Below are 27,473 nucleotides of genomic sequence, written 5' to 3'. Positions count from 1 at the left end.
CTTCCTCCTTTCTCTCTGCCTGCTTCACTGCCTACTTTTGATCTCTGTCTGTCAAATAAATAAAATCTTAAAAAAAAAAAAAGATCTGACAGCTTTGATATAATTTGGGGGAATTACCTGTTATGGATATTCGGTGACATTTACAAACTTACATGTGGCCGCCCAATAATTAAAAAAAAGCAATTAAAACAAACCTGAAGTGGTTGTAATTAAAATTAATCAAAGTTCCTGATCTATTCCTGATAAGAAGTAATCTTATGTTTAATTTTTAAGCAGAATTTATGGCGGAAAAGTTATAATTGAAGATCTACTCTTAAGGAAAAGAAGAGTGGATGACAGTCGATTAAGATTGTAAGGCAGACCTTGTTTAGGACCTTCAAGACAGTTATAGGAACCCCTGCAATGGGAGTTTACAGTGGGGGAGAGAGATGAGGCTCAACTCCTCAATACAGCATGGATAAGTGGAAATTGATAGCCCAGGAGCAGGGCAGGGGTCAGTGAATGGAAAATTACTGAGAGGAAAATGACAAGGTTGTTTCGGCTAAACCCACCTAACAGGATTCTTGCTGAAAGCAGCCCAGGGTGATCAAACTTCGCCGCGGCCGGGGGGTGGGGGGTCGTGGAGGATGAGGAACCTAATGACATATTGAGGGGGATCAGATATTGAGGGGTGTATGTGGGGCTAGTGTTTTGGTCAAACTGACTTAACAGGATTCTTGCTAAAACTGGATTTTACAAGGAAATGCAGAGATGAGCCTAGGAGGTTTAGTGGCTTGGCTAATGTTTGGTCAAGTAAAGAGAATCTTTGTCACTACCTCAAGTATAGGCAGTCACATTTCTCCTAAGGCTTTCCAGGGCTTTCTGTCCCGGCACCTGGTCCAGAGGATTTCTGCAAAGCCTGAAGGCCTGGAGGGCGCGCAGGACTCAGGCTTGCAAAGTCTACACTTGCTGACTTCCCCTGTACGCAGATACCAGAAGGACTGCTGCTTGAGAGGACTGCACACTCCCCCGAAGCCAGGCTCCTTCCAGGCTCCATCCTCGCGTCTATCCGCCCCCCGCCTGCCACAGGCTTGGGCCGGGAAGGGTGGCCCCTCGGCGGTCGGAAGCGCGTAGCCTAGCACTTGCACAGCACGGCGCTTCACCCCTGAGCACCGGAGAAACCCGAGTAGGGCTCTGCGGGTCGCCCATGCGAACAGGGAGGGGCGTGAAGGGGTGCCCGGAGACTCGGACAGCGCCGGCCTCTATCGCAGGCCTCCTTCGCTCCCACTGGCCGGCTGGAGTCTACCAGGAAGGGCGTGGAAAGGAGCGGGAGCAAAGGGGAAGCGGGTCACGAGTCAAAGCGGCCGAAGTGGGGAGGATGCCGCTGGCCGCAACTCGCGGCCGCGGGGATCTGGTTGGACCGGGTTGAGCCCAGTCTCAGAGACTTCTGGAGCTGGGGGCCAAGCTGCCGCGCCCCCTGCCGCTGAGAAGACCCGGCGCCCCTCACCCCCACCCCCCCGTCAGCCCCGCGGCCGCTGCCCGGGAGCCGCAGGTGAGTCGAGCCCGGCGCCGCCCGGAGCATCAGGTGTCTTGGGAGCGGCGCCCGCGGCGTGCAGGGAGGGAGGGCGATGTGTCGAGCCGTCGGAGACACAAAGCCGGAGGGTCAGGCCCGCGGACGTCGGGGCCATGGAAGGGACACAGGTGGGACTAGGGTGCGAGCTGCTGCGTTTCGGCACGGCGTCCGCTCCGCCGCCCGCACAAGGTCAGTGGCGGCTCGTGGCGGCCGGGGTACGGGCGGGGGCCCCCGGGGTGGGTCGGCGCTGCCGCCGGGGTCAGCCCGCACCTCTGCCGCGCAACCCCGCCCGGCCCGTCGCCCATCGGGAAGCCTGGGGCAGGGACCCCCGGAGCTGGAAGCCAACTGCGGCAGAGCCTCGCCCCGGAAGACCTGGGCGGGGGGGAGGCGGGGGGCGGCCGGGGACTCAGAGATGGCCCTGAAGTCGCGCAGCCAGCCTCTCTAGACTCGAGGGGTCTTTATTAGAGGCGTGGGGGTGGGGGGCGGATGGAAATGGGGGCGGCCTCCAGCCGGCCCGAGCCGTCGAAGTCGCTGGCGGCGCGGAGGCCGGGGAGGGGGCGCGCTGCGGCCGGCGGCGCTCTCGGAGAGCTTCCCCGCCTCCCGGCACCCGCGGCCGCGCTCCGGGCAGTCGGTCCCGAAGCCGGAGAAACGAGGAGGGAGGAGGGGAAGGAAAGACGGAAAGACGGAAAGGAGTCTGGTGTCTGGTGAAGTGAGAAAGCGCTTCCGAAGAAATTAGGTTGTGTTACTTTATCAACCATGAGGTTTTTCTATTTACACATATTCCCCGGTTTTCCCTAACTTTCTGCTGCTCGGTCCAATTAAGCCTCTCGTGGCCGTCAATAAATAACCTGTGTGTGTCAGTCTGTAGATCCTAAGAGCGCGCCTAACACCGTGGAGGGACTCTCCAGACCCGCATCTCCGCGTACCGCGCGTGGCACCCGGCTCCCGCCCTGTGTGAAGGGTGCTTGGCAGTCCTTCAGCCGCTAGGGGTCTGGACACTGTGCAGCTTTTTTTTTTTTTTTAACGTGCAGCCCCGGGAGGCCTGGGTGGCTCAGTCGGTTAAGCGCCTGCCTTCCTCTCAGGTCATGATCCCGGGATCCTGGAATCCAGTCCCCCATCTGGCTCCCTGCTCAGCTGGGGGCCTGCTTCTTCCTCCTCTGGCTGCCACTCCCCCTGCTTGTGCTTTCTCTCTCTCTCTCTCTCTCTCTCTCTCTGACAAATAAATAAATAAAATCTTTAAAATAAAATTAAAAAGTGCACTCCAGAAGGGCTTTTGTGACTTGGTAAAGCTAACACAGCAAGTGTAGTGGTCAGTCCTTGTGAATGAAATGCTTGCTTCGGAGACAACTTGATGCCATGTGCTGAATAAATTAATTGTGGCTGGCTCATTTTCTCTTTGTTCCTGTGCGTTACTGTTACAGGGCGTGTGTCTTGTCTGGGTAAAGTTTACTTTTCACTGTATGGAAATAGAAAGGGCTTGATGTGTCTTCAAATCTGTAATTCACCAACATGCTTTATTGTTACCAGCTTCATTGCTATTGCTGGTGTTCATGGGCCAGTTTTGATGAACATAAAATCACCTTCATTTTACATCCCACAGATAAGGACTCTTTAAATGCTGGTTTTTGAAGAAGGAAGTAAAATGTTCTTAAGTGAAAATCGTAAGGGATTAATAACTTTTTTCTTTCCCTTATGTCTTCACCTAAGAGTTTCTGTACTCATACTTTGACAGGCATTTTAAGACATTAGAACCATACCTGAATGAGTTCTATCATAATGATTTCATTTTGAAGATTCTACATATGCTATTTTTTATGCCATTGTAAATATGTTTCATGCTTTACTGACTCAGCACTATCCTTGTTAATCTTTTCAATATTGTAAAAACTTTCCCTGTAGCTAGTTTTATAGCCAGTATCAATTACTTGGAGATGCTGTGTTTGCTAAGAATGTTTGAATCAGAACTAAATGTGGGATTCTATGCTTGGAAAGCAGGGTGATACCTAAACAGTGACTTGTTAGATGTTTTACTATAGGTTGATTCTCCCCTATCGCCACCTTGACTTCTGAGTAGAAGTCACCGCAAAAAAATATCACGACAGAGCCAGCCTTTCTAATCTACCTGGACGCACCCCACTCTCCCAGGTGATTTGGGGTATTTTATTTTGAAAAGGTTTCCATAATATTAATTAATCTGAGTGAAAATCCAAGGTAATCCCCACTTCTGGAGTGACATCTTTGTCATTTTGGAAAAGTTGCTACAAAGATAATAAAACTAACCCCATCCTTTTCAAAGAGACAAAAGAAATAACAGATATGATATACTCTGAAAAGCAAAATGTACTACATAAATATAAGGCCTCCAATAAAAATCAAATACAAGTGATGTAGCTCATTGGGATTTGGGCTTATACTGAGCTTCTGTATTCTCCTTTGTTGAACAGTTAAGTTTCCTGAGCCTCCACCGACCCTTAAGAATCCTGTTGCCTGTTTAGGAAAGTCCCCTGGCTGCTGGGGCTGTAGGGAGAGTGAGGCTGCTTGCTCAGTGTTGGACCCTATGCCAGGGCTTGCTTTGCATTTTTATGTGATCAAAATTATATGAGGATAGGTATTGTTATTACCATTTTGCAGAAGAAAAGACAGGCTCAGAGAGGCTGAGTGACTTGCCTAGGGTTACAGAAGTGTCAAATTGTAGAACCAGGATTAGGGACCAAACACGGCCTTAGTCTCTTTACACTACACTTCACTACCTTTAACTCAGTGGTTTTAAACTTATTTTGATAAGCTGATGAAACTTTAAGTATCACTGCAGGAAAAATGGTCATATTTTCATGTATATAAGATTTTGCATATAATTCCAGGGTCCACCTACCCTCTAAAACCCTTGCATAAGCTTTCAGGTCACCCTGCTGTAATTATATCTGTTACCAAATGAGGCAGAAAGTGTATACATTACTGCATATATGTACATATAACCCTTTACTAATAGAAGCAGCCCAAGAATTCAGTAACCTTCAATTGGGTGAAAATTTCCTTAGTAACTGAAACAAAAAGAAACAGGACATGTCACATTCTACTTGATTCAAAAAGAAACATGACATGTCACATTCTACACCTGAAGTGCAGTTTAGAACAATGGTGCTTATTTGAAACCAGATCTTTTGTTTGGGCTTCCTCAACTCTCCGACTATCACAAAGAATATAGATTTGTGCCTTTAGTTATAGGATGGAAACAGTCTTTTTTTCCCTCTCCCCAGAGATGGCAAGTCCTGTGGTTGTTGTAAGTAGCTGCAGCTCTCACGAAGAGGAAAATCGTGGCACTTTTAACCAGCACACATCGCTCTCTGAGGAGCTTCTGTTAGAAGACCAGATGAGGCGAAAACTCAAATTTTTTTTCATGAATCCTTGTGAGAAGTTCTGGGCTCGAGGCAGAAAACCATGGAAGCTTGCCATACAAATTCTAAAAATTGCAGTGGTGACTATACAGGTAAGCATCTCAAATCATGAGTTTAATGAGGCCTCTTTTAGTAACAGAGGAGTGAGGACAGTCGTTTTTTCTATCTTTGAACTGTATGTATAAGGGAGAACAATAAATAAGGAAACACACAAACTTAAACCTTTCTCTTTAATATTTGTGAATGAAACCTTTGGGTCTTTTTTTCCCCTTACTCCCCCCCCCCATCTCATCTCTTATTAAATTACAATTTGAGTCACATAATAGAATCAGTTTTTAGGAAAAGAAAATTTTAATATTTGGTCTGTAATAGAGAAGCTGAAGGTTTCTAAATCAGCTGTGAAAACTAGCTGTTACCCAACCAGAGGATTCTTTTCCTTCCTAGATTCCTGGGAATTTCTCTCTCTTCAGAAACTTCAAAGATTCTCTGTTAAGGCAAGTGCTTGGATTCTCACAACACTACAGGGGAAAAAAGTGGAGTTAACTAAAAAAGAGTGGCATAGGTAGTGAAATATGACATTTCACTTTAAGAGAATTTGAATCTCATTTCCTTGACTTCTGTGGACATTTTTGGGGGAAACCGTATTTTGCAATTCTTTGTATATATTGATTATGATTTGCTCTTGTGAAGATATATTTTCCTACTGGTGAGAGTAATTATCCCCATTTCAAAGATGAGAATATTGAGGCTTAGTAAGGTAAAAAAAAATCTGTCATAGTCAGGAAACTATAAGAATGGAGCCGAAAATTAACTCAGATTTTACTCTTAGACCTGTGTTCCTAATTACTCCCACATTTTTTAGGGAGCTCATCTAACCATCCTCTGTTTCCTAGGGTGGTCAAGAGGAAAAGTGACCAATGGTTTAAGATGTTAAGCCTTTTAGTAATAAGCATATAAAAGGCATTTAGGTACATTCCTAAAAGGAACTGAGGGGTTTTTTGTTTTGTTTTGTTTTTTAAGATTTGATTTTTAAGTAATCTCTACACCCAATGTGAGACTTGAACTCAAAACTCTGAGATCGAGAGAGTCGTATGCTCTTTGGCTGAGTCAGCCAGGCACCCCATCTGAAGATTTTTCTTTTCTTTTCTTCTTCTTCTTTTTTTAGATTCATTTTTTAATTTGAGAGAGTGTGTGATAGAGTGTTAATAGAGAGTGTGTGTGTGTGAGTGAAGGAAGAGTAGAAGAGAAAGAGAGAGAATCTCAAGCAGACTCACTGCCAAGCATGAAGCCCGACAGAGGGCTCAATCCCACAACCCTGAGATCATGACCTGAGATGAAACCGAGAGTCTGTTGCTCAACCAAGCGAGCCACCCAGGTTTCCCCAAGGGTTTTTCTTAATTGTGATGTTTCCTTCATCTGTATTAGAGCCACCAAGCAAATATGACATAAAGACTTTGTAACAGAGCAGAACAGGGTGACTGGGTGACAGCCTCCCTCTTTTCAGGAGAAAGAAGGTGGACTTTCTGTTCATTTGGAGAATTTATGTCTGCAGCTCAAATGAACGATGTCTCCGATGATAGGCACCCTGCTAAATGTCCCTTTTCCCCAAGGCCTGGTGCAGTTTCTGAGTTACAGGGAGTTTCTCTCTGCCATGGGTACACCCTTGAGGGCAGGGACCGTTGTTTCTGCATTGTATCCTTGGGACCCAGCTCAGTGCTGTCACGTGGAGGGGGGTACTCATTGGTAATTGGTCCTTAGGAATTCTCTGGAGTCTTTTCGGTCATCAGCTTCATCAGATGTAAACATGAAGCTGTCTTCTTCTTGGGATTTAAAGAGGACACTTGGCTTACTGAGGCTCTTCAGAAACAGAAGTCCAGTTAGCTGGTGGGTGCTGGTATGTGTAGGGTGCAGGGCGTACATCACAAGGAGAGGTGAGAAAAGAAAAGATTTGCATGCTCAGTTTTTCCCCAGTCAGTCTCTGCACTACTTTGTGTAGCTTGATAGGGTGGCTAGAGCTTGCATTTAGTCTGTTAGACTTGGGTTCAGATTTTGACTACACACTTGGCAGTGATGTGACTTGAAAAAAATTATTTAACTTCTCTGGGCCTTTTTGTACCCATCTTTAAAATGGGTATTTAAGGAGCTGTACTGTGGGATTGGTAGGGAGGAAATTCCTGGTATGGCGCATAGGTGCTCAGTGTCGTTTCCCTTTTCCATATAAAATACACCCTGTTTCACTCTGAGATCCCAAATTGGAATGGTATGTTCTAAACTTAACAGCATGTGTGTTTGTGTGTGTGTGTGTGTGTGTGTGTGTGTGTGTGTGAAGACAGAGAGAGAGGGAGCAAGAGAGAGAGAGAGACAGGGAGGGAACAAAAGGAGCAAACAGCAAGAGATTGAGATAGTTTTGGAGGGAAGAGTAGGTGAAAGAGGTACCAGGACTAAAGTCTCAGGTGTGATTGAAAGAGCTTGTGTTAATAAGACAGCAGTGCAGTTAAACAACTTTTTGTGCATGAATAACTGAGTTTTGTGTAAAACTCTGGGGTCAGTCCTGTATGAATAGTAAGGCTATATTATGTTAATATTCTTTAATTTAGAAGTCAGTTGAAAGGATGTTTTTATTTTTGGTCTTATTGTCACAGTTTCGGCAAACTGACAACTATAGTGGTTTGATTGGAGGTTTAGATTTATTTAAGGCACTACTTTTTTTTTTCCTAAAGATTTTATTTATTTGACAGACAGAGATCACAAGTAGGCAGAGAGGCAGGCAGAAGGCTGGGGGTGCGGGGTAAGCAGGCTCCCTGCTGAGCAGAGAGCCCAATGCAGAGCTCGATCCCAGGACCCTGGGATCATGACTGGAGCCCAAGGCAGAGGCTTTAACCTACTGAGCCTTCCAGGCACTCCAAGGCACTTCTTATATTGCATTGTACACCTGCTTCAAAACCTTGGTGTCCTGCACAATTCATTTAAAAATCTTGTACTTGCCTTTTAAGCCCCTGCACCATCTGCCTCCAGTTTTTCCGCTGACATTTTTTTTTCTTGCTGTTCCTTCAGTTGGATTGTGTTGGGATCCTCAGCTTCCCACCCCCAAGTGCTAAGTTCAACTTTACCTTCTTAGCCTTTTAGCTGTGCTCCTCAAGTATCCCCACCTAAGTTATGCACATACTTCAGGGGTTTTCTATCATTATTTCTTTCTTAAGGAAACCTTCCCATTTCTTTAGCCAAAGCGATCTTGCTTCTCTGAACTCCTAATGGAGGACTTCCCTGAAAGTGGTGTTGGAGGGGGGCACTGATATAAGTAAGATCATACTTGAAAATGTGCAAAGCCACTTTCTTTCATTTTAAAACTGGAAGCCCACTTTATCTTTAAGGCCAAATTAATTCACAGCTACAAAAAGTTTAATTTTTATTGAATTTTGTCAAGATCTTAACTTAGGATTAATTAATATTCATACTTGAATTGCTAAATTGATTGTTAAATGGAGACCTTTTATTTCACTGCTTTTTCAACCCCTTTTCCTTTTCTTCTTTTAAGCTGGTCTTTTTTGGGCTAAGTAACCAGATGGTTGTAGCTTTCAAGGAAGAGAACACTATAGCATTCAAACACCTCTTCTTAAAAGGATATATGGACCGAATGGATGACACGTACGCAGTGTACACACAAAGTGACGTATACCATCAGATCATCTTTGCAGTGAACCAGGTAAATCAAGTATGTGTGTTCTTACATGGGAGAAAGAACAGACTGGAAAACTATTAGCAATGTACATAACAGAAACCAACATTCCACTGTAGAAGGGTGAACATTTCTGTGATGATATGTACAAAACCGTTTTAAAATTAAAAAAAAAAAAACGCCATCAAACTTCCATGAAGCTAGAAATTGAGAAAAGCTTTTGTCTAATAACAGAGAGACAGAAACTTTAAAGACTTAATTAAAAGAATCAGAGCTAAGCGTTGGCATGAGCTCCTCAAAGATTTAAAATTAACCATGAACCTGATTTTAAGTAGTCATTAAGTCTTCAGAGTTTATTGGCTCAGGGACCCTTAACAAATAATGAGAATGTTAACTCTGGAGAGCATATATAGCAACTGAAACCTGAACGTTCATTTAAAAAATAAGGAAGGCCTTTATGTCAGACATGACAATGATTTTATTGTAACATTGATTAACTGTCCAAAAAAAGTAAAAATTCTTACAGTGAAATTATGGCTCTTCATTATAAGAGATAATCTATGCACAGTGAGGTAGTAAATTGCTAAGATGACATCTGTATTTATGGCCCAAGGCTTTCTGTTAACACATGGATTGTGAAATTGACCAGAAATTTACAGTGAAGGAAGTAAGCTGTGTAAGTTAGTAAACAGAATCATGGATTTGTGTGAAGGATTCCTCTGTCAAGGTAGAGCTGCAGAGGCAAGTGAGGAGAAATGCCCAGCCTGATTAAAGCCCTCAGAGGACACAGCCACTTGGGGGCCCCATTGGTCAGTTCCATAGGTCACCTGCCTTCTGGCCCTAGTCCCACACACCTCATTCCTGTCCCAGAGTCCTCTGACTCAAGCTCCAGGGCTGCCCTTTAGTTGGACATAGTCCTACCACTTACCCCTGACCATCCAGCTCTTACACAGACCTCCACAGAGTCTTATTAAGACAGCAAGGAAGTTTGGCTGGAGCATTTCTCATAATGTTAGCAGGTTACTTGCATCCCTGAGCCTTGGATCTTCTATGTTTCAAGATCCTACTAAGTTCAAGACACACAAGTTTCTGTTCGTCAGGAGGCTCAGATCTTTAGGTAAGTCCTGTGAGGATTGCTTCACAAATAGTAGGCACTCAGAAGGGCTATAGGACCCCATACTTGTATGACTCTACCTCATGATCCCTGCCTGTCTTTCCAGCTTTACCTCCCTTCACACACCATTGCAGGCACACTGGTCTACTTTGGGACCTTACCAAACTCAAGATCTTTTCATTTAATGGACAGTTTACCTCTTACACCCTCCTACCTCCACTATAAAACTACCAGTTTGGCTCAGAGTAGCTTTAGCAAGGCTTAATACACTTATTTCCTTGAATAGGGAAGAAAAACCTCAAAGCCGAATAACTCCACTGTTATACTATTTGCCCCCTACATGTAAGACGTAATGCTACTTAACAACTTATACAGCTTCCTTTTATTACCATAGATTTCTGGCCCCTTTCCCCAGACCCAGTGCTAACAGAGAGCTTAGTGCTGTAATTACATATCCCATCCCAGCAGTTTAAGCATCTCATTGTGACTAGATTAGCTCTAGTAATGAAGACCAACTATTGCATTTTAATTTTTTTACCTTACCTTAATTTTGACAAATATTTGAGTACCTACTCTATGCCTACTACTGCTTTAAGTGCTGGGGTTAGAGCATTGGCCTTGATAAATTCCTTGCCCTGTGGAATTTACATTCTAACAGAGGAGATGGATTTTAATAAGTTTAACCAAAATCATTTGGTTTCAGATAGTGAGGATTGCTGTGAAGTAAAGTTAAGTAGCCTGAGAGCATTAACAGTTGCCTCAGGGTGGTCCAAAAAGGCCTCTCTGAGGACTGGAAGTCTAGGGAAGAATATTCCAGGCTGAGAGAGTAACAACAACAAAGGCTCTTGAAGCCAGAAAACATTCAGTATGTTTGAGGAAGTATGAAGGGGGTGAGTTTGGCTGGGTTAGGTCTGGTCTCTCAGGGTTTTATACACCCTGGAAAGAAACTTTGAAATTTATTCTGAGAGACACTGCAAGCCATGGGAGGGCTTTCAGTAGGTGAAAGACTGTAATATAATGTAATTATATTACATTAATTGCTAATATACATTAACAAAGGCTAATATTTATTCCTTCAAATAGTTAATATCTGTTGTGTATCAGATACTGTTTTTTTTTTCTTTTTAAGATTTATTTATTTATTTGAGAGAGAGGGAGAGAGAAAGTGTGAGGGGGAGGGGCAGAGGGAGAGGGAGATGAGCAGACTCTCTACTGAACAGGGAGCCTAAAGCAGGGCTTAGTTCCAGGACCCCTAGATCATGACCTGAGCCAAAATTAAGAGTTAGATCCTCGACCAACTGAGTCACAGTGGTGCCCCTCAAATACTGCTTTTGGTGCCTGGATACTACAGTGGACAAATGGACAAAGTTGAGGTAGTCATATTCTAAAAAGGAGGAATAAGCATTAAGTAGATAAGGATACCATTTGTCAGTTGGTGATAAGTATACATAAGTATACAAATGTACACAAAAATAAAAATAAAAGAAGAAGAAGCAACAGGCAGAGTGAATGAATGCAATGAATGGAGGTGGTCAGGAGAGGCCTCTCTGCTAAAGACAGGTGACAGGGCAGACCGGAGTGTGGGGAGGCAGCCGTCTCAGGGAGAAGGGAGGGAATGAGCAGAACATAGAATGGTTCATGTTTTGGGAATCACTGTCCTAAGGCATTACATGCAATAATTCACTTACTCCTATAACAGTCCTGTGAGTTCCATATGGAGACTGGACTGTGGGATATAATTTGAAAGTAATGTATGACTTTCCGATGGACCAGAAGTAGAGTGTGAGAGAAAGAGGCTAACGGGTCATCTCTAAGTTTTGGCCTGTGAGGCCGCGTGGCTTATGGATTCACTGACTGAGAAGGGCATTTTCGTGGAAGGAGCTGGTTTTTCTGTTTGCACGTTTGTGTTTGAGATACCTCTTAGACACCAGGGAGAGGTGTCAGGCAGGCAGATGGCTCCCCAGGTGTGGAATTCAGTGGAAGGGTCAGCAGCTATAAATTTAGAAGGCATCGGCGTACAGATAGTGTTTCAATATGGGGACTGGTTGAGATCATTTATGGAGAGAATGCAGATGAAGAAGTCGAGGGCTGAATCCAAGGTTACTCTGAGATGTAGAGGTTGGCAAGAGCAGGATTCAGCAAAGGAGACTGAGGTGGAGAGCCAGTGTCTCAGAAGTCAAGTGAAGGACGTATCCCGTGCAAGGGAAAGCACTCGGCTGCATCAGACACCGTGGGCAGGCTAAGTTAAATGAGAGCTGAGAACCGTGCATCAGATCTGGTAAAATGATGCTCTTGGCAGCCTGGACAAGGCCCACTCAGCATCCGTGCCATAGGCTCAGATTATAAAAAGATTTATTTTATTTAATTTAGCATGTTTCACATGCAGTGTTTGGTAGAATTATCTATCTCTGTGTCCATCCCACTAAATCATTAATTCCAAGAGATGGATACCATAGCACTATCTTTGTATCGCTAATTGTGCTAAACAGCATTGTTCATGGTAAGCTCTGAAGCATTTTATTTTCTTCTACAGAGGTCCATGTAGGGTTTAAGTTGATGATTATTCCAATAGTCCCATAAGATCCTCATTTGTAAAATTATATTTGATTTTATTTATAGGACTCCCTAGGATGAGGGAATATTGCTGTGAAAGTGACTAAACTGTATTCTTGTAATGATAAAGATGAAATAGTGTTGGTTTTTTTTTTTTTAAGTTTTGCAAGTTAGCTTGGAACAGTTGTATCCCTCTTCTATACTACAGCAGCAAAGAAGAACTCTGACCTTATAGGAAATGGTTCAGACATAAAGTTTGTATTCACACTGAATGCAAAAATCAATTCCTGAATATAGATCTTTAAAGAAGGAAAGATTGCAGAGTTGATGCGGTGTAAGCTTTATCATTTTGTAGACAAGGAACCGGAAGCTCAGAAAATTTGTGACGTGTTCACACTCACAGAAATGAGACTGCAGCCCAGAACTCTAATTTGGGAGTGCTTTCTGTCCTGGCACCCAGTAGCAGGTCCTGTGCTCTGCATATCAATGTGAACGTGAACGTGAATATCTCTGCCCAGAGAGCAGGTTGGAACCTCCCATTTCACAGGCAGGGTGGGCAGGGAACCATGGCTTCATTTCTGTCTGGCTGGTGTTCCCATTTTCTGTTTCTCTTTTCGGGTGAAGTACTTGCAGCTCCGCAATACCTCGGTTGGGAATCATGCTTACGAGAAGAAGGGTATGGAGCAGTCTGCTATGGCGATCTGTCAGCGCTTCTACAGGCAAGGAAACATCTGTCCTGGAAATGATACCTTTGACATTGATCCAGAAATTGAAACTGGTGAGGTTCTTCAAAAAACTAGAGCTTCCTTTTTTTTAAACTCCTTGATTTATTCTTAAAATCAGTAATTTCATCTCTAAAAACATCCATTTGGTCTGTCCTCTTAGATCATAGTAAGAAACTATGTAGGAGTTATTATTATGTATCAGGTACTGTCCCAAGCCCTTCACTGTAACTCATGATTTTTAAAAAATAGCAAGAACAAACCAATAAGGAAAGATATATTGCTATCCTCACTTTATAGAAGACTAAAGGATGGCTCAGAGAGTTAAGTGATACGGTCCAGACGGAGCTAGTAAGAAGCAGTGCTGAACTTTGACCCAGGCTGTCTGTGCTCTGAGCCCTATGACATTGTTAGCCTCTATATGCCAGTTCCTCTTGTGCTGGATAAGCCAGTTACATAAACTTACACTATCCTTACAAAATGTTGTACTTGCGAATTCATCACGTATATAAAACTCCCTCCCCTCAATTGCACTTCTCTACTTAGTATCTTTGATGGTGGATTCAGGGAAGAATTAGAATAGAATGCCTTTTTCTTCTTCTTCCTCCTCCTTCTCCTCCTCTTCTTCTTCTTCTTATTATTATTATATTTTTATTTTTATTTATTTTTTGAAGTAGTCTTCATGCCCAGAGTGGAGCCCAATGCAGGACTTGAACTCACAACGCTGAGATCAAGATCTGAGATGAAATCAAGAGTCAGTCACTGAACCAACTAAACCACCCAGGTGCCCTTGAGTGGCTTATTCTTATTAGCAAAGTTCTATTTACAATGTGTACTTAAACCTTAACTTAAATCTTTGAGTTAAAAACTAAGTATCCAGATACTTTTAACAATAGTCACTGGAACGTTTTTTGGAGAGGGATAGTAAAAGGATTATAATACAGATTAGTGGAATCTTTTAAAATGCTGTCTTCCTTTTTTTTTAAATTTTAAAATAAAATAGAATTAAAAAAATAGATCCTTTAAATTTAGAAAATTTTATCTTAGGTACTGCAAGCACTTCACACTTATGCTTAGGATACAAAAAAGGGAGAAGGGACTCAAAGTTTAGGCTCACAAAGGCAGGCAGGAAGATCGCATTCTGTAGAAGACTAATGAGACAGAGTTCAGGTCTCCTACCCTTCACCCACTCCAGAAATGTAGCCGCTTGTGCCTTAAAGACAAATGACTCATTGTAACCAAGTGATATAGATGTTTAGCTTTTAAATCTTAATTCAGAAGAGCAGTAGAATCTGAATATCTAGTCTTAAATGTATTATCCTTTCAAGACACCGTTCACTTATTTATTTTAGGCAATAAACATAATGTGTTTTGGGTTTTTGTTTTTTTTTTCCTTTCTATGGCAGAATGTTTCTTTGTAGAGCCAGATGAACCTTTTCACACTGGAGCACTGGAAGAAAATAAACTCAACTTAACTCTGGACTTTCATAGGTGAGGAAGCAGATGGGCGTGTACCTTGTGTGTCTCTGTGTGTATGTTTTCACTGCACTAAAGCCTCCTCTGTTCCCTAGACTCCTAACAGTGGAGCTGCAGTTTAAACTGAAGGCCATTAATTTGCAGACCATTCGTCATCATGAGCTCCCTGACTGTTATGACTTTTCTCTGACTGTAAGTGTGGGCTGGGCTGAATTTGGTCCCAGGCTAAGGGAAAAATGTCTGATTTAGTTACATGTTTTACCTACCCATATTAAAGCATGATCAGCTATACAGGATCTTTCCATTTGCCTGTGCCTAGGGGAAGCATTGGCATAGCTGGCTCTGCTTTGTTATGATAACTTGTTTACTTGTTAATTATCTGTCCTCTGTACCTCGGTGTAAGTCCTGTGAGGACAGAGACCTTGCCTGGTTCAGTGCAGGGTCTCTAGTGCTCAGACCAGTGCCTGGCATAGGGGAGGTGTTCAATATAAAGGCGGCAGAGGCTTGTAGGTCCTCTCTAGTTGGCTCTTACCAGTCTGTGGCTGTCTGCTTATGGTCATTGCCAAGGTTTTGGCTGATGAGGCTCTTCAGTGTAGATGTGTGCAGCCTTTGGGTTATTGCTCACAGTGCCTTCCTTGGGCTGCCTCTGGATGCTCTGGTTCCTCCCTGTTCAGCCCACCCTGCCACATCTCTGGTCTCTTTATTCCAGTTGCAAATGGAGCTCTGAACGCTCTCTAGAGAGCGCGAGATGCCTCCCATGTGAGCTCCTCACCCCATGAGGCTAAAGGTTAGCAATCCAATGCTGCATGGGGGCATAGGTGGAACAGCATTTGATACAACTTGCCTTCACACAGTCCAGATTGTTGTTACTTAACACCAGAGCCCTGTCCATGATATTCAACTAATTGGCTATGAGAAATCAAGTCTTCAGAGGTCGAAGTTCAAAAGATCAGAATAGAATGTAATTAATAATTATGCATATCATTTAGCAGGAAAAGGCACTAATACTATAAGACTATTTTGTATTAGGCTACAAATTTTGATCCTAATACTAACTGGGAAGTCATGAATTTTCAATATTGATTTTTTAAAAATTGAGCGATTATCCACAGTCTTGTCTCTTCTCCCTTCTCTCCCTTACCACCGCCTACACCACTCTCAAACTAAGAAATGACACCATTCGGAAGTTCTATAATCCTCAGGGCTCAGCTCATCCGACATCTTCTTCCCAGACCCTCTTTGTGATGCTCCAGTTACGAACACAGTCTGTGCTCTGAACTCCAGGGTTTTATTTTTGGTTTTGTTTTTATATTTTGTATAGACTCACCCACCTTCTCTTTGGTTTTAGGATTTTCTAGGCTTTTATCATCAATTCTGCTAGACTGAAAGCTCCTTGAAGGCAGGAATCAGTTTATTAATCTTTGCATCCCTCAAAGAACATAGTAGGTGACATCAATATTTGCAGAATGAAACGTTTATAAAATGTAGACTCTTTCCCGTGACTCGATACAGTGGCGAGAGTAACTTGGACTGTTAGCCGCATGTGGATGTTCTATTTCTCCTGTCATTGCTGATTCCACCCAAGCTATGTCTGTGCCTTGTGGATTTAGTGGTGTGTCTCGCAGAACTATAGTGCAAATGATGCCCTATAGGGTGGTTTAATAATAAATGCAATTAGTGCCACCCTATGGTTATAAGTAAACATGAGCTGGGCCCGTATATGCCTGATTGAAAATGCAGGGGTTTTGGAGTCAGGCAAGTCTAGATTTTAATTCCATCTCACCAGGTAGTATCTTGTAACTTTAGGCAAATTACTTAATTGGTTTCAGTTCCAGTTTTCTCATTTGTAAAAGGGAATTAATGATCACCTACCTAACAAAGTTGTTGTCAAAACATCTGCTCTATCATACTTCATATGTACAAGATATTTAAAGGCCTTCCTCGGTATCTGGTTTATAGCAGTTATTTGATTTATGTGACAGCTATTTATGAAACCTGCCTGTATGTGCCTCTAATTTGGATTTATAATGTAAAAGTAGTGCATTAACATTCATTCATAGTAAGTTAATATATTCTTGCATCATGTACTTTGAAGTTTTTTTATTAGGTGTACAAACATCTAGGATTCTTGCGTTCATTTGAGGAAATTTTACTTCATTATGAAATGGTACTTTTCACCCCAGTAATATTCTTTTCTCTAAAATCTACTTTGTTTGATGTTAATATAACCACTCCAGCTTTCTTCTAATTAGTGTTAGGATGGTATATCTTTTTCCATCCTTTTGATATTAACCTGCTTGTATCTCATGTTTAAAGTTGGTTTCTTATTAGGCAGCATAGAGTTAACTCTTGCTTTTTTACCCAGCCTCATAATCTGTACCTTTGAAGTGGGGTGCGTAGACCATATAAATGACATGTGGTTATTAATATAGTTCCTCTCTTTTTCTGCCTGGATTGAGTATTTTTGGGGTCCTAGTTTAGCTCCTGTGTTGGTTTGTTAGCTATAACTTTTTTTGTATTATTTTAGGGTTTCCAGTACACATATTTAAATTATTACCATCTGCCTTCAAGTGATATTATGCCACTGCATGTAGAGCACAGGAATCCTATAACAATCTATTTCTGTGTCTCGTATCTTGGTTTTTATATTGTTGTCACACAGTTTATTTCCAGATGTGATACAAACTATAAAATGCATGGTTAGTAGTTTTTGTTTAAATAATTATCTTTTAAGCAATTTAAATAATAAGAAAAAAAAAGTATATTGGCCCATGAGGTAAGCATTTCCAACATGCTTCATTCTTTAGTGTAGCTCCAGGCTTCCATCTGGGATCGTCTTCCTTCCATCTGAAGGGCTTCCTTTGACATTTTTTATAGTGCAGGTCAGCTGAAAGGTTTTTATATGCCTAAAAAAGTATTTATTCCACCTTCATTTTAAATTCTTTTTATAACGACTTTATTTATTCATTTGAGAGAGAGCGCCTGCAAGCAGGGAGAGTGGCAGACAGAGGCAGAGGGAGAAGCAGACCCCCACTGAGGAGGAGGGACTCAGTCCCAGGACCCTGGGATCATGACCTGAGCTGAAGGCAGACACTTAACTGATGGAGACACCCAGGCACCCCTAAAGAGCAGGCATTTGAAAGAATGTTTTTTCTTTAAAACTTAAGAGAGAAGGCACTAAAAACAAACCAAACAAAACCACATCTGATTTCCTTGCTTTCCCTGTCTCTGCTTGAGCAAAGTGGAGAGAGCTAGAAGGGAGACAGTAGGACTATGGAAGGTGTTCTGGTGGCTTTGTCCGGCTTGGTGCCTGGTGTCTGAAATGGTGATCCTTGAAGCAAAACATGGCTGTTAACTCCTTGTCACCCCATCCTTGCTGGTACATACAGTACTAGAGTAACTAAGAAGTCTAGGCCCAGAATAAAAATCAGGGAAGCTTCCCCTGAAATGTTGTAAGCCTGAGATCATGAATCTCTGTGTTTGTAAGAAGTACAGCAGCACTAACTGTCCCCAGTCGAGCCCATGGGCTGAGGGAAAGCACATTTGTACCTGCTCTTGCTCTTATCAAGAGGGCATCTGGAGGTACTCAGAGTGGGAAGGAGAGAGATCTCTTGCTTTATAAGGTGTCCAGGGCTGGAATACTATCCTAGAAATACAGGGTTTTAGAGACTAAAAGTTCTTGACAGAAGATCTTGTCCAACTTTCTCATTTCACAGACAAGTAAAGGGCACTTCCCAAAGTTGAAAAGAGTTAGCATCAACTCGAGGATGAGAGTCTGGGATGAGAATCTGGGTGGATATCCTGTTACCTTGAAAGATATGCCTCCTAATTAATGCATAGAGACATCTTGGTTTCAAGAACTGTAGGTATGTTTTTGACCCTTTTCCTATTCTTCACAGATAACATTTGACAATAAGGCCCATAGTGGAAGAATTAAGATAAGTTTAGATAATGACATTTCCATCAGAGAATGTAAAGACTGGCATGTATCTGGATCAAGTAAGTGGTGAATTTTACTAGTTTTCAAAAATGGTTATTAAATAAAATAAGTTATTAAATTACTGGGATATGTGGAGCATCAAATGAAAGAATCAGATCAATCCCAAGTTCCTAACTCTCTGCAAATAGATCAGCTCATTGTGGGTGTCTGGTGTTCCAGGCAATGAGTAAGTTATTAGTAATTGAAATGACTTTTGCTGACCCCCTATATGTTTTTACCAAAAAATGCACAGGACGCCCCCAGGAAAGAAAGTTACATATGCCCATACTAATATTTACTGAGTGTTTACTGCATAAGGACATCCACCTACATTTTAATATTTTTAAAATATCCTTGAGATAGGCAGCACCCCTATTTACACAAATGAAGAAACTACAGCTTAGAAGTGAATCTTGGGGCCTCTGGTCATACAGCCAGGGAGAGTCAGGTGGGATTGGACCCTGAAGCATCCTGCACTAATATTTTTATATTTAGGAATGAGGAAAGGGTACATTTTTGGAAATACGGACATGAATTCAAGTATAGACTAAGTACGATTGGAAATTTGGGGGAAATTGACTGGAAAAGAATTGATCTGTCATTTTTTAGTCCCTTTGGTATGTTGTGCTGGATTAGGTCAGGGGTTCTTGGATTCTGGTGAGAAGAAGAATCACCCCAGGTTCCGCTTAGATGCAGTTTCCCTAGCTCCCTGCAAGGCAGTCAGTAGGTCTGGGGTGGGGCCTAGGAATGTGCAGGTCACCCTCAATCACGCAATACTTGGAAAATCATTGCCTTAGGGCTTCCTACTAGTTGATTCACAAATTTCAGAAGTGGTAATGAGATAGTGAGGATAAATGAAATTTCTTCATTCTAGAATTCTTTTCATTAAGAGGTAACTTCACATATTTGAGGCTCATGAATCACAAATTTTATTTCAATACAAAATTACTTATTTGAAACACAAGCCTGTCTTGTCATCTGTAAACCCTACAATACTTCTCCACAAACTCTGGAATAGAGAAAATGAGAGCATATGAAAGTATGTTGGCATGGAGGCTTTCTTTCAAATGTTTGTTTCTTAGTTTTAAAATTTTCCTAAAGTAGATGCAGGCATTTTGATAACAATTAGATGCCCCTTGGCCAGTATTAATGGGATGCTTCATTATAGAACTTTCAACTATAGAACTATAGTCTTAAGTGCTTGTCTTTTCATCAGTGGGGAGCAGTCTACCTTGTCAAATAAAGACAGGCTGTGTAGGAGAGCATATGAGGGCTGAGACCTCTGCTCACCTCCCTTCACCTGGCTGCACTCATGCTGGCCATGACTTTGTACTTGCCATTCTCCAGACTCTCTGCGTGGGTGGCTCCGTCTTAGCACTCAGGTCTTGCCTGACACCTGCTGCCCATTACTATGCCATATAAACGAGCCTCTTCACCCCATTCCCCCCACACCAGCCTCTCTCATTTAGGGCAGTGATTCTCAACTTCAATGCCAGCTGAGCAAGCTTGTGAAAATGCAGTTTCTGATGCAGTGGGTCTAGGGCAGCCCTAGAAAGTGTGCATTTCTAACAATTCCCAAGGGGTCCCCAGAACCACTCATACAGAGTGACAGATGCTGGAGACAGACTGCAGAGGTTTGAATCCTGACTCGGCCATGTACTGGCTATGTCACCTTGGGCAAGTTTCTCTGACCTCTTTGTGCTGCATTTTCTCACCTGCCAAGTGGGGATAACCACACAACCCTGGTTGGGGTTGGGCTGAGGATAATATGACTTAATACACATAAAGTGCTTAGGACTGTGTGTGGCACAGCAACACAAGGTAGCTATTATGCCTATTTTCTCCATACCACTTCCTCCTGTCTGGGAGTCTTCTGTTCATTTACTTGTGTACTTCCCTACATGCGGTGCTGCCGTTAGTGGAAATTCCACAAGTCGGGGGCCTATCTTGGTCACCACTTTTATCCTCAGCATCTAGAGAAACACTTGAGACACAATAGGATCTTAATAACTATTTTACATCCAGATAGTGTATTTTAATAGGATGTCAGGAAGGCTAACTGCATTAAGTACAAAAGACCACAGGCTGATAATTAAAGATCTGTTATTGATGGCTATAATAATTTTTAAAAGAAGGACTTTGAACTTTCTTGAAATACTCACATGAACAACACTTAACCAAGGCCTTTTCACTCTGTTGTCTTTGCAGAAAGAATGTCTAAATAATCTAAATTATTTTAAAAAGCAGCGTAAAGGGTTCAGATAAAGTTTGAAAATGCTTCTGAAGGATGCAGAAAGACCCGAGTCGGTGGAAAGGCACATCATATTTTTTGGATAAGCGATTTTACATTATGTATATGCCAATTCTCCCTAAATTAATTTATAAATTTAGCATGATTCCCCTCCTAAAAAAAAATTACCAGTAGGATTTTTATTGGAATTTAACAATCTGATTCTAAAGAATGTATGGAAAAATAAACAAGCAAGAGTAGCCAACACAAATTCCAGAAAAGAGTGATAAGAGGTGTTTGCCTTAGGCATTAAAATACACAAAAACATCAAAAGGGTAAGAGATGGTTCTCAAAATACATACAGTAATTCGGCAGCTGATAGAGACGGCATTTCAGATCATCGGGAATAAGATTGGCTCTTTTGATTGGCAAAAATAAAGTTATTAATTTCCAACGGTGAAGATGTGGGGATATATAAATTGGGGTGATCTTTTTGGAGGGCAATTCCTTAGGATTTCTTTTTAGAACCATGTATTTGCCTTACCCCAACAATTCCATCTCTAGATATTCATTTGTCTAAAGAATCACTTACACCTGTGCTCAGAGAGGACAGATTACAATAGGAGCGTCCTTATAAATCTAATACATCTATCCTGTGGTATGCAATGCAGCAGTTCAAACACATGAGGCTAAGAATGAAAAGAAGAAAGAAAGAAGTAGCACTCACCATACTAATGTCCCATTGCATAAGCAGGGCCCGCTCTTTCCTTCCAGTTCAGAAGAACACTCACTACATGATGATCTTTGATGCCTTGGTTATTCTGACCTGCCTGGCCTCACTAATCCTGTGCCTTCGATCTGTGGTTAGAGGACTTCAGCTTCAGCAGGTAAGGCTTGCTGCTTTCTAGAAATGCTACGGACACTGATTGACAGAGAAATTCACGATGCCTCCCCTCTTTTCCCTAAAGGAATTTGTCAATTTCTTCCTCCTCCATTATAAGAAGGAAGTTTCTGTTTCTGATCGAATGGAATTTGTCAACGGATGGTACATTATGATTATTATTAGTGACATATTGACAATTATTGGCTCAATTCTGAAAATGGAAATTCAAGCTAAGGTAATTTTTTTCCTACTTATGCCATCATTAGTATCAGATTTGCACTCACATTTTTCCAGAATGTGAACATTTGCAGAGTAAATGATTTCTTTCAAACGTTGTATCAAAGAAACTTAAAATCCATAGAAGTAAGGTTCTTAGATCTCATCAGGAAATCTCTTGGGCAGAACTGTCCAAAGATGATACACAAGCCTCTGCGTCAGAATCATGTGGGAACCTCATGTTGACCTATCGGCAGGTTTGAACACTGCGAGAGCTCCCTCTTTGTTGGTGCACTTTTTCACTAGGCTATCACTTGCCTGGTTTCCACCCTAAATCACAGGCTGGTCTTCTGACTCCCTTTGCTAGATCCTTCTATCTCTAACTGACTAAAGGGCCACTGCTTCAAGGTGCAGTGCTTGAACATGTGCTCTTTTCTGCCACTGTCTTGGTGATCTCCTCCTGTGCCATGGCTTTGAATAGCAGCTCTCTGTCAGTCATTTCCAAATCTTTATCTCCAGCTTGGAATTCTTTTCTGAACTCTAGTCTCAGATATCCAACTGTTGATTTCGTGTTTTCATTTGGATGTCTACTTGGCCTCTCAAATTTAACATACCTAAAACAAAGCTCCCCAAATCTCCACCTCCACAGTCCAAACCCGCTTCTCCTTTCTGACTTCAGTTAATGGTAACTCTTCTCAGTTGCTGGAGACAAAAGCCACGGATGCATCCTTGACTCTTCTCTTTCACTAATCCCCTCCGCCCTCCATCTAAACCAAGAGGAAATCCTATCCATCTATCTTCAGAAACTGTTTCATCACCTCCACCATGACCAGCCTGGTCCCAGCCACCATCAGCTCTCACCTGTATTATTGCAATAGCCTCACTCTTCTGACAGTCTGTTCTTTTTTTTTTTTTTTTTAAGATTTTATTTATTTGACAGAGAGAGAGAGAGAGATCACAAGTAGGCAGAGAGAGGTGGGGAAGCAGGCTCCCTGCTGAGCAGAGAGCCTGTGGCATGGTTCCATCCCAGGGCTCTGGGATCTTGACCTGAGCCCAAGGCAGAGTCTTAACCCACTGAGCCACCCAGGCACCCCTGACAGTCTGTTCTTAACAACAACAACCCAAATGGGATCATATCACTCCTGTTCAGAGCTCTCAATGCCCCCCACCCCCAGCCTATCAGAACAAAATGCAAAGTTGTTAAATTACCCACAAGGCCCTAAACTACCTACCTCCTTAGCTCTATGATTCTGTTCTCTCCCCCATGGCTCCCTCCCTCTGGCTGACTCGCTGTCTTGCCTGGCATCCTCCTGCTGTGGGACATTTGCCCCTGCTATTCTCTGTGCCTAGAACACTCCTCTCCTAGATTTTTCCTTAGCTTGCTCCCACACTGCCCTCAGTCTTTTTGTTCAAATACCACCTTTTCAGGAAGACCTTCCTAATCACCCCATTGAAAATGCAACCCGGATAGCCATTCTCTCTTCCCTCCCCTGAATTTTCTCCTCAGCACTACCATCAGCTAATGTACTGAGGGTTTTGTCAATGTATTTCTGTTCTCTCTCCCCCACACAGACTAGAACGCAAGCTTCACAAGGGAAGGAAATTTTGTCTCTTGGTTCATTTCTTTGTTCTTAGCACCTAGAACAGTGCTTGAATCACATCAACCCAAAAAATATTTTTTGGCCCCAGTGAATAATCTGCTTTCCCCCCGCCCCCACTCTTCTAGAGTCTAACAAGTTATGATGTCTGTAGCATACTTCTTGGGACTTCCACCATGCTCGTGTGGCTTGGAGTCATCCGATACCTCGGCTTCTTTCAGAAGTACAATGTAAGGATTCCGTGGATCTCCGTGCTGCTGGTATTGCTGTCTTTCCTTGGTTGAGGGACTAGCGGATTGTAACGGCCTCTCTTCCTTTCCCAGCTCCTCATTCTGACCCTGCAGGCAGCGCTGCCCAATGTCATCAGGTTCTGTTGCTGCGCTGCTATGATTTACTTAGGCTACTGCTTCTGCGGATGGATTGTGCTGGGGCCGTACCATGATAAGGTACCGATAAACAACTTTTTTCCTGTTTCTGTTAATTATGTTAATTACCCTTTTAAAATAAGCCTCATCCATTTTGTGATATCAGCCTGAAAATGTTGAAGGTAGAGTATATCTAGTGCCATGTTTAAAAAGTGGTACAGTGTGACCAACTGGAGAGAATAATTAATTCACTCAACTACTTCACCTTCTTTTGTGGAATATATCAGATAATTACATCTTTTTTTTTCCACCTATGAGGTCAAGATTAGTCCATTGGATTCATCAATATATATTAGAGTAAGCTATTTAGGCAAGACTTTTGGAAGTGTGATTTTATTAAAAAGGTAGTATAGAGAGAAAGTTGAAGAAATATTTGAAAATTTTGTTACCAGAGTTATAAACTGGATTATAATGCCATGAACCTAAGTGGAGTGAGCTTTAAAACGAGAAGTATAAGCACGCATGGTTAGGACTTGGGTATCTCTACAGAAGTGTTTCTAGGATCTCTTTCTATGTAGGTAAAGCAGATGGTAAGACTTGACTCAGAAAAGCACCAAGAGTGCTGGCTGGCCCCTTCTGCTTCAGTTCAGGCTATCCCATGAAGGGGAGCATCAAGAAAGAGCTGCTTGTTCCCAGGAAAATAGTAGGCGTTATACAGGCTGTACAGATCACACAGCAAATGCTTGCAGTTTCGTCAAATTAAGCACATTGTTTGCAGAGGTAACTTGGGATATCTGGTCCCATTATTTTTAATATGCTGTCATGAACATGAACATGAAGGAACATGGAATAAAGTAAACTTTCTCTTTTCTTTTTCCAGTTCCGTTCTCTGAACATGGTCTCTGAGTGCCTTTTCTCTCTGATAAATGGAGATGATATGTTTGCCACGTTTGCAAAAATGCAACAAAAAAGTTACTTGGTCTGGCTATTTAGCAGAATTTACCTCTATTCATTCATCAGCCTCTTTATATATATGATTCTAAGCCTTTTCATTGCACTGATCACTGATACATATGAAACAATTAAGGTAGGTTCATCAAGAGTGGTAAGTAGCAACATTTCCAGAACTTGTAGAATGGCAATAAAATATGGTACCTAAGAGAGAGGAGACTTGATAGAATGTCAATTTTTTCAGGGTAGAAAAAAAAAGACTTCAATTTTAGATACTGAGACACAGAAAGGAAGAATTAGAATTTGTAGAATGTTCAAAGTTTTGTCTCCAAGTAAGCTTTTTCACACAAGCTTTCTAAACTTTTATTAGAATTACAAAGATCAAGGGTGCCTGGCTGACTCAGTCAGAAAGCGTGTGACTCTTGATCTCAGGGTCATGAGTTCAAGCCCATGGTGGGTATAGAGAGATTACTTAAACAAACAAACAAAAAACCACCTTAAAAAATACTTCTAAAATTTAGTAGGTTTTAAGTGAGCAAAACATACGACATTTCAAAATTTTATGGTGAAGTTTTAAAATCCAATTTTCATAAAGAAAAAAATGACCTCTTAGTTCAGAATGTGCTGTGACTGAACCCATACTCTTTGCAAAGCCCTGCCTGGGACCATCCTAGAGGCCAGTCTCCAGAAGAATGAAGGGATTAGTATATCAAGTACTAGCCATGTATGCCTTATACATGTCAGAAATATGATTTGAAAAGCTGTTATTTATATTGTCACTCACATGGGATATTTTAAAAATAAGTTTGAGCCCTTTGAAATATGGAAAGGCAGGGTAAATATCCATGTACATTTAAATTTCTAACAACTTGTACTATTAGGTATACCATTGACATAGGTGTTCCACTTGGGGACTTTCTTTTGGGTATGAGAAGGGTAATGAAAGATGATGTCATACAAATGATCCCACGGATAGAGCAAAGGTTAGCAGGGGTCAATGGGTTATGAGTTGATAATTATACATACCTTGATAATGAAGCCAGGGCCATGACTTCATTTTTACTGAATCGGATTTCAAGAACTGAGTGTCCTCAATACTTGCTTGGCAGACGTGTTCTTAGAGTCACCAAGAGCACTGGGAAAGAGTATAGTTGTACCTGTCCAAATCCCTCCCCTGTGCTCTAAAAATTCACTGCCTTTAGCTTTGCATGCAGAGAACGATACGCTATTTAAGGGTGATATCCCAGGTCTCAAAGAGTAGTAATATGAGTTGACAACTCTTGATGACACAAGTCTGAGACTCACAGTTTAGATGTTTACCTCTTTCCATGAGCTCAGAGCACCTGTCAGGTGGGCAAGTGATGGCTGATCTTCTCTGGTCAGGGCATGTTCTAGAGACCTTAGACCCCAAACTGAGGTTAATACAAGGCCCTTAAACAAACCTGTCTGTCTGGAAGAGAGACTCCAAAAGGGTATGGAAGCTGAAGTCTCTCTGGAAAGACCACTCAGACTCAACATGCCCATTTTGTGTTGAACCAGACCCACAAAAGAGCCTATGAGGACACTGCAGAGTTCTAGACTCACTTTTCCTTAGCTAGACTTAAGAATGGCTCTAGAGGCTTTATCTACTTGAAAATACTTGGAAGTGACTGAACTATTCCTCCAGAAAGATCCCCCTCCCTTGCCAAATGATCCATTTTGAATTTGGAATATAGCTGTTTTCAAGGGACTTATTGATGAGAGGTTTTTTTTTTTTTTTCCTAATTCTTCTGTGTAGCATTACCAACAAGATGGCTTTCCAGAGACTGAACTTCGTACATTTATATCAGAATGCAAAGATCTACCCAATTCTGGAAAATACAGATTAGAAGATGACACTCCAGTATCTATATTCTGCTGTTGTAAAAAGTAGCTATCAGGCTAATCTGTGCCCTGGAGGGAAATATAATGTGTAGCTGAGTTGGGAAACTGTATGGATATTTTAAGATCAAGTGTCATAGGTTTAAAGACTATTACTTTGAGCAAACTTGTAATTCATCAAGAACTATTTATATTTTTAAAAGAAATATTTAATGTCTTTTGCAGCTTTGTGTTGGGTTTGTGTGTGTTGTTTTTTTTTAAACTAACTTTGATGAGAGAAGCTATTGGGTTCTTGTTATTTCTTGTTTATTTTGCCATAGCTTTAAAATGTAGTCTTCATCCCCTCTTTAGCTCTTAACCTCTTGCTTCCAGCTCTTCTGACTGGGTTGATTGTATCATGAGTGGAGAACAATGCCTGGTCGGAATTCACACAACTCTCTCACCCTGGTCTTGACCACTCTCTTGAGATTCATCCCTGAGAGAGAGGGGATATGGTTGCTGTATATCAGTAATCATTGTATTTTAAAATCTTGTCTTAAAGGACAGAGTAAGAGACAACTGTCACCAGCAAACAGTCCAAAATTTGGTTCTGAAGGACAACTGTTATGTGATGCTGCTTTTAGTTCTGCAAAGGATCAGGTTTTCTTAGTATTCATGTATAAGTTTTTTCTCCTTCAGTGTTAAAGTACAGAGTTGAAAGAGTATCCTCTATATATATAAAAATTAAAGTGCACACTTTATCCATTCTGCAAAGATTAATTTACTGCTTGTGTGGGCTTGCACAAACTCTGTGATGTACTGTGCCCTTCACGGGCACGTTCAGTCTCACGGAAGAGAGTGTTTCAGTGTCAGGAACTGCAGTTTCAGGGGGAGAGGTTCTAAAACTCACATTAAATATATTTT

General features: G+C 41.9%; 1 protein-coding gene across 1 annotated transcript; it reads left to right on the top strand.

Moving 5' to 3' along the window:
• Positions 1-1,230: 1,230 nt before the first annotated feature.
• On the top strand, positions 1,231-26,622 carry MCOLN3 (mucolipin 3). The gene is made up of 13 exons (XM_032870275.1): positions 1,231-1,531; positions 4,810-5,039; positions 8,483-8,650; positions 12,915-13,068; positions 14,419-14,503; positions 14,584-14,680; positions 18,388-18,487; positions 21,472-21,584; positions 21,666-21,815; positions 23,523-23,624; positions 23,718-23,840; positions 24,640-24,846; positions 26,488-26,622. Exons 2-13 carry the CDS (start codon positions 4,812-4,814, stop codon positions 26,620-26,622), a joined length of 1,662 nt encoding a protein of 553 aa, XP_032726166.1. The 5' UTR covers positions 1,231-1,531; positions 4,810-4,811.
• The last annotated feature ends 851 nt before the right edge of the window (positions 26,623-27,473 follow it).

This window comes from Lontra canadensis, unplaced genomic scaffold, assembly GCF_010015895.1.
Source record: "Lontra canadensis isolate GAN:19392208 unplaced genomic scaffold, GSC_riverotter_1.0 scaffold40, whole genome shotgun sequence".
Classification (NCBI taxonomy): domain Eukaryota; kingdom Metazoa; phylum Chordata; class Mammalia; order Carnivora; family Mustelidae; genus Lontra; species Lontra canadensis.
The sequence above is the reverse complement of the archived record's forward strand: the minus strand, read 5'-3'. Positions and strand labels throughout refer to the sequence as shown.

Bases quoted from the DNA above. Each gene is read 5' to 3' on its own strand.
- MCOLN3 (XM_032870275.1), top strand. From the start codon at position 4,812: ATGGCAAGTCCTGTGGTTGTTGTAAGTAGCTGCAGCTCTCACGAAGAG. The intron at 14,681-18,387 runs GTAAGTGTGGGC...TATTCTTCACAG, and splicing joins GTTATGACTTTTCTCTGACT to ATAACATTTGACAATAAGGC. The intron at 21,816-23,522 runs GTAATTTTTTTC...CCACTCTTCTAG, and splicing joins AAATGGAAATTCAAGCTAAG to AGTCTAACAAGTTATGATGT.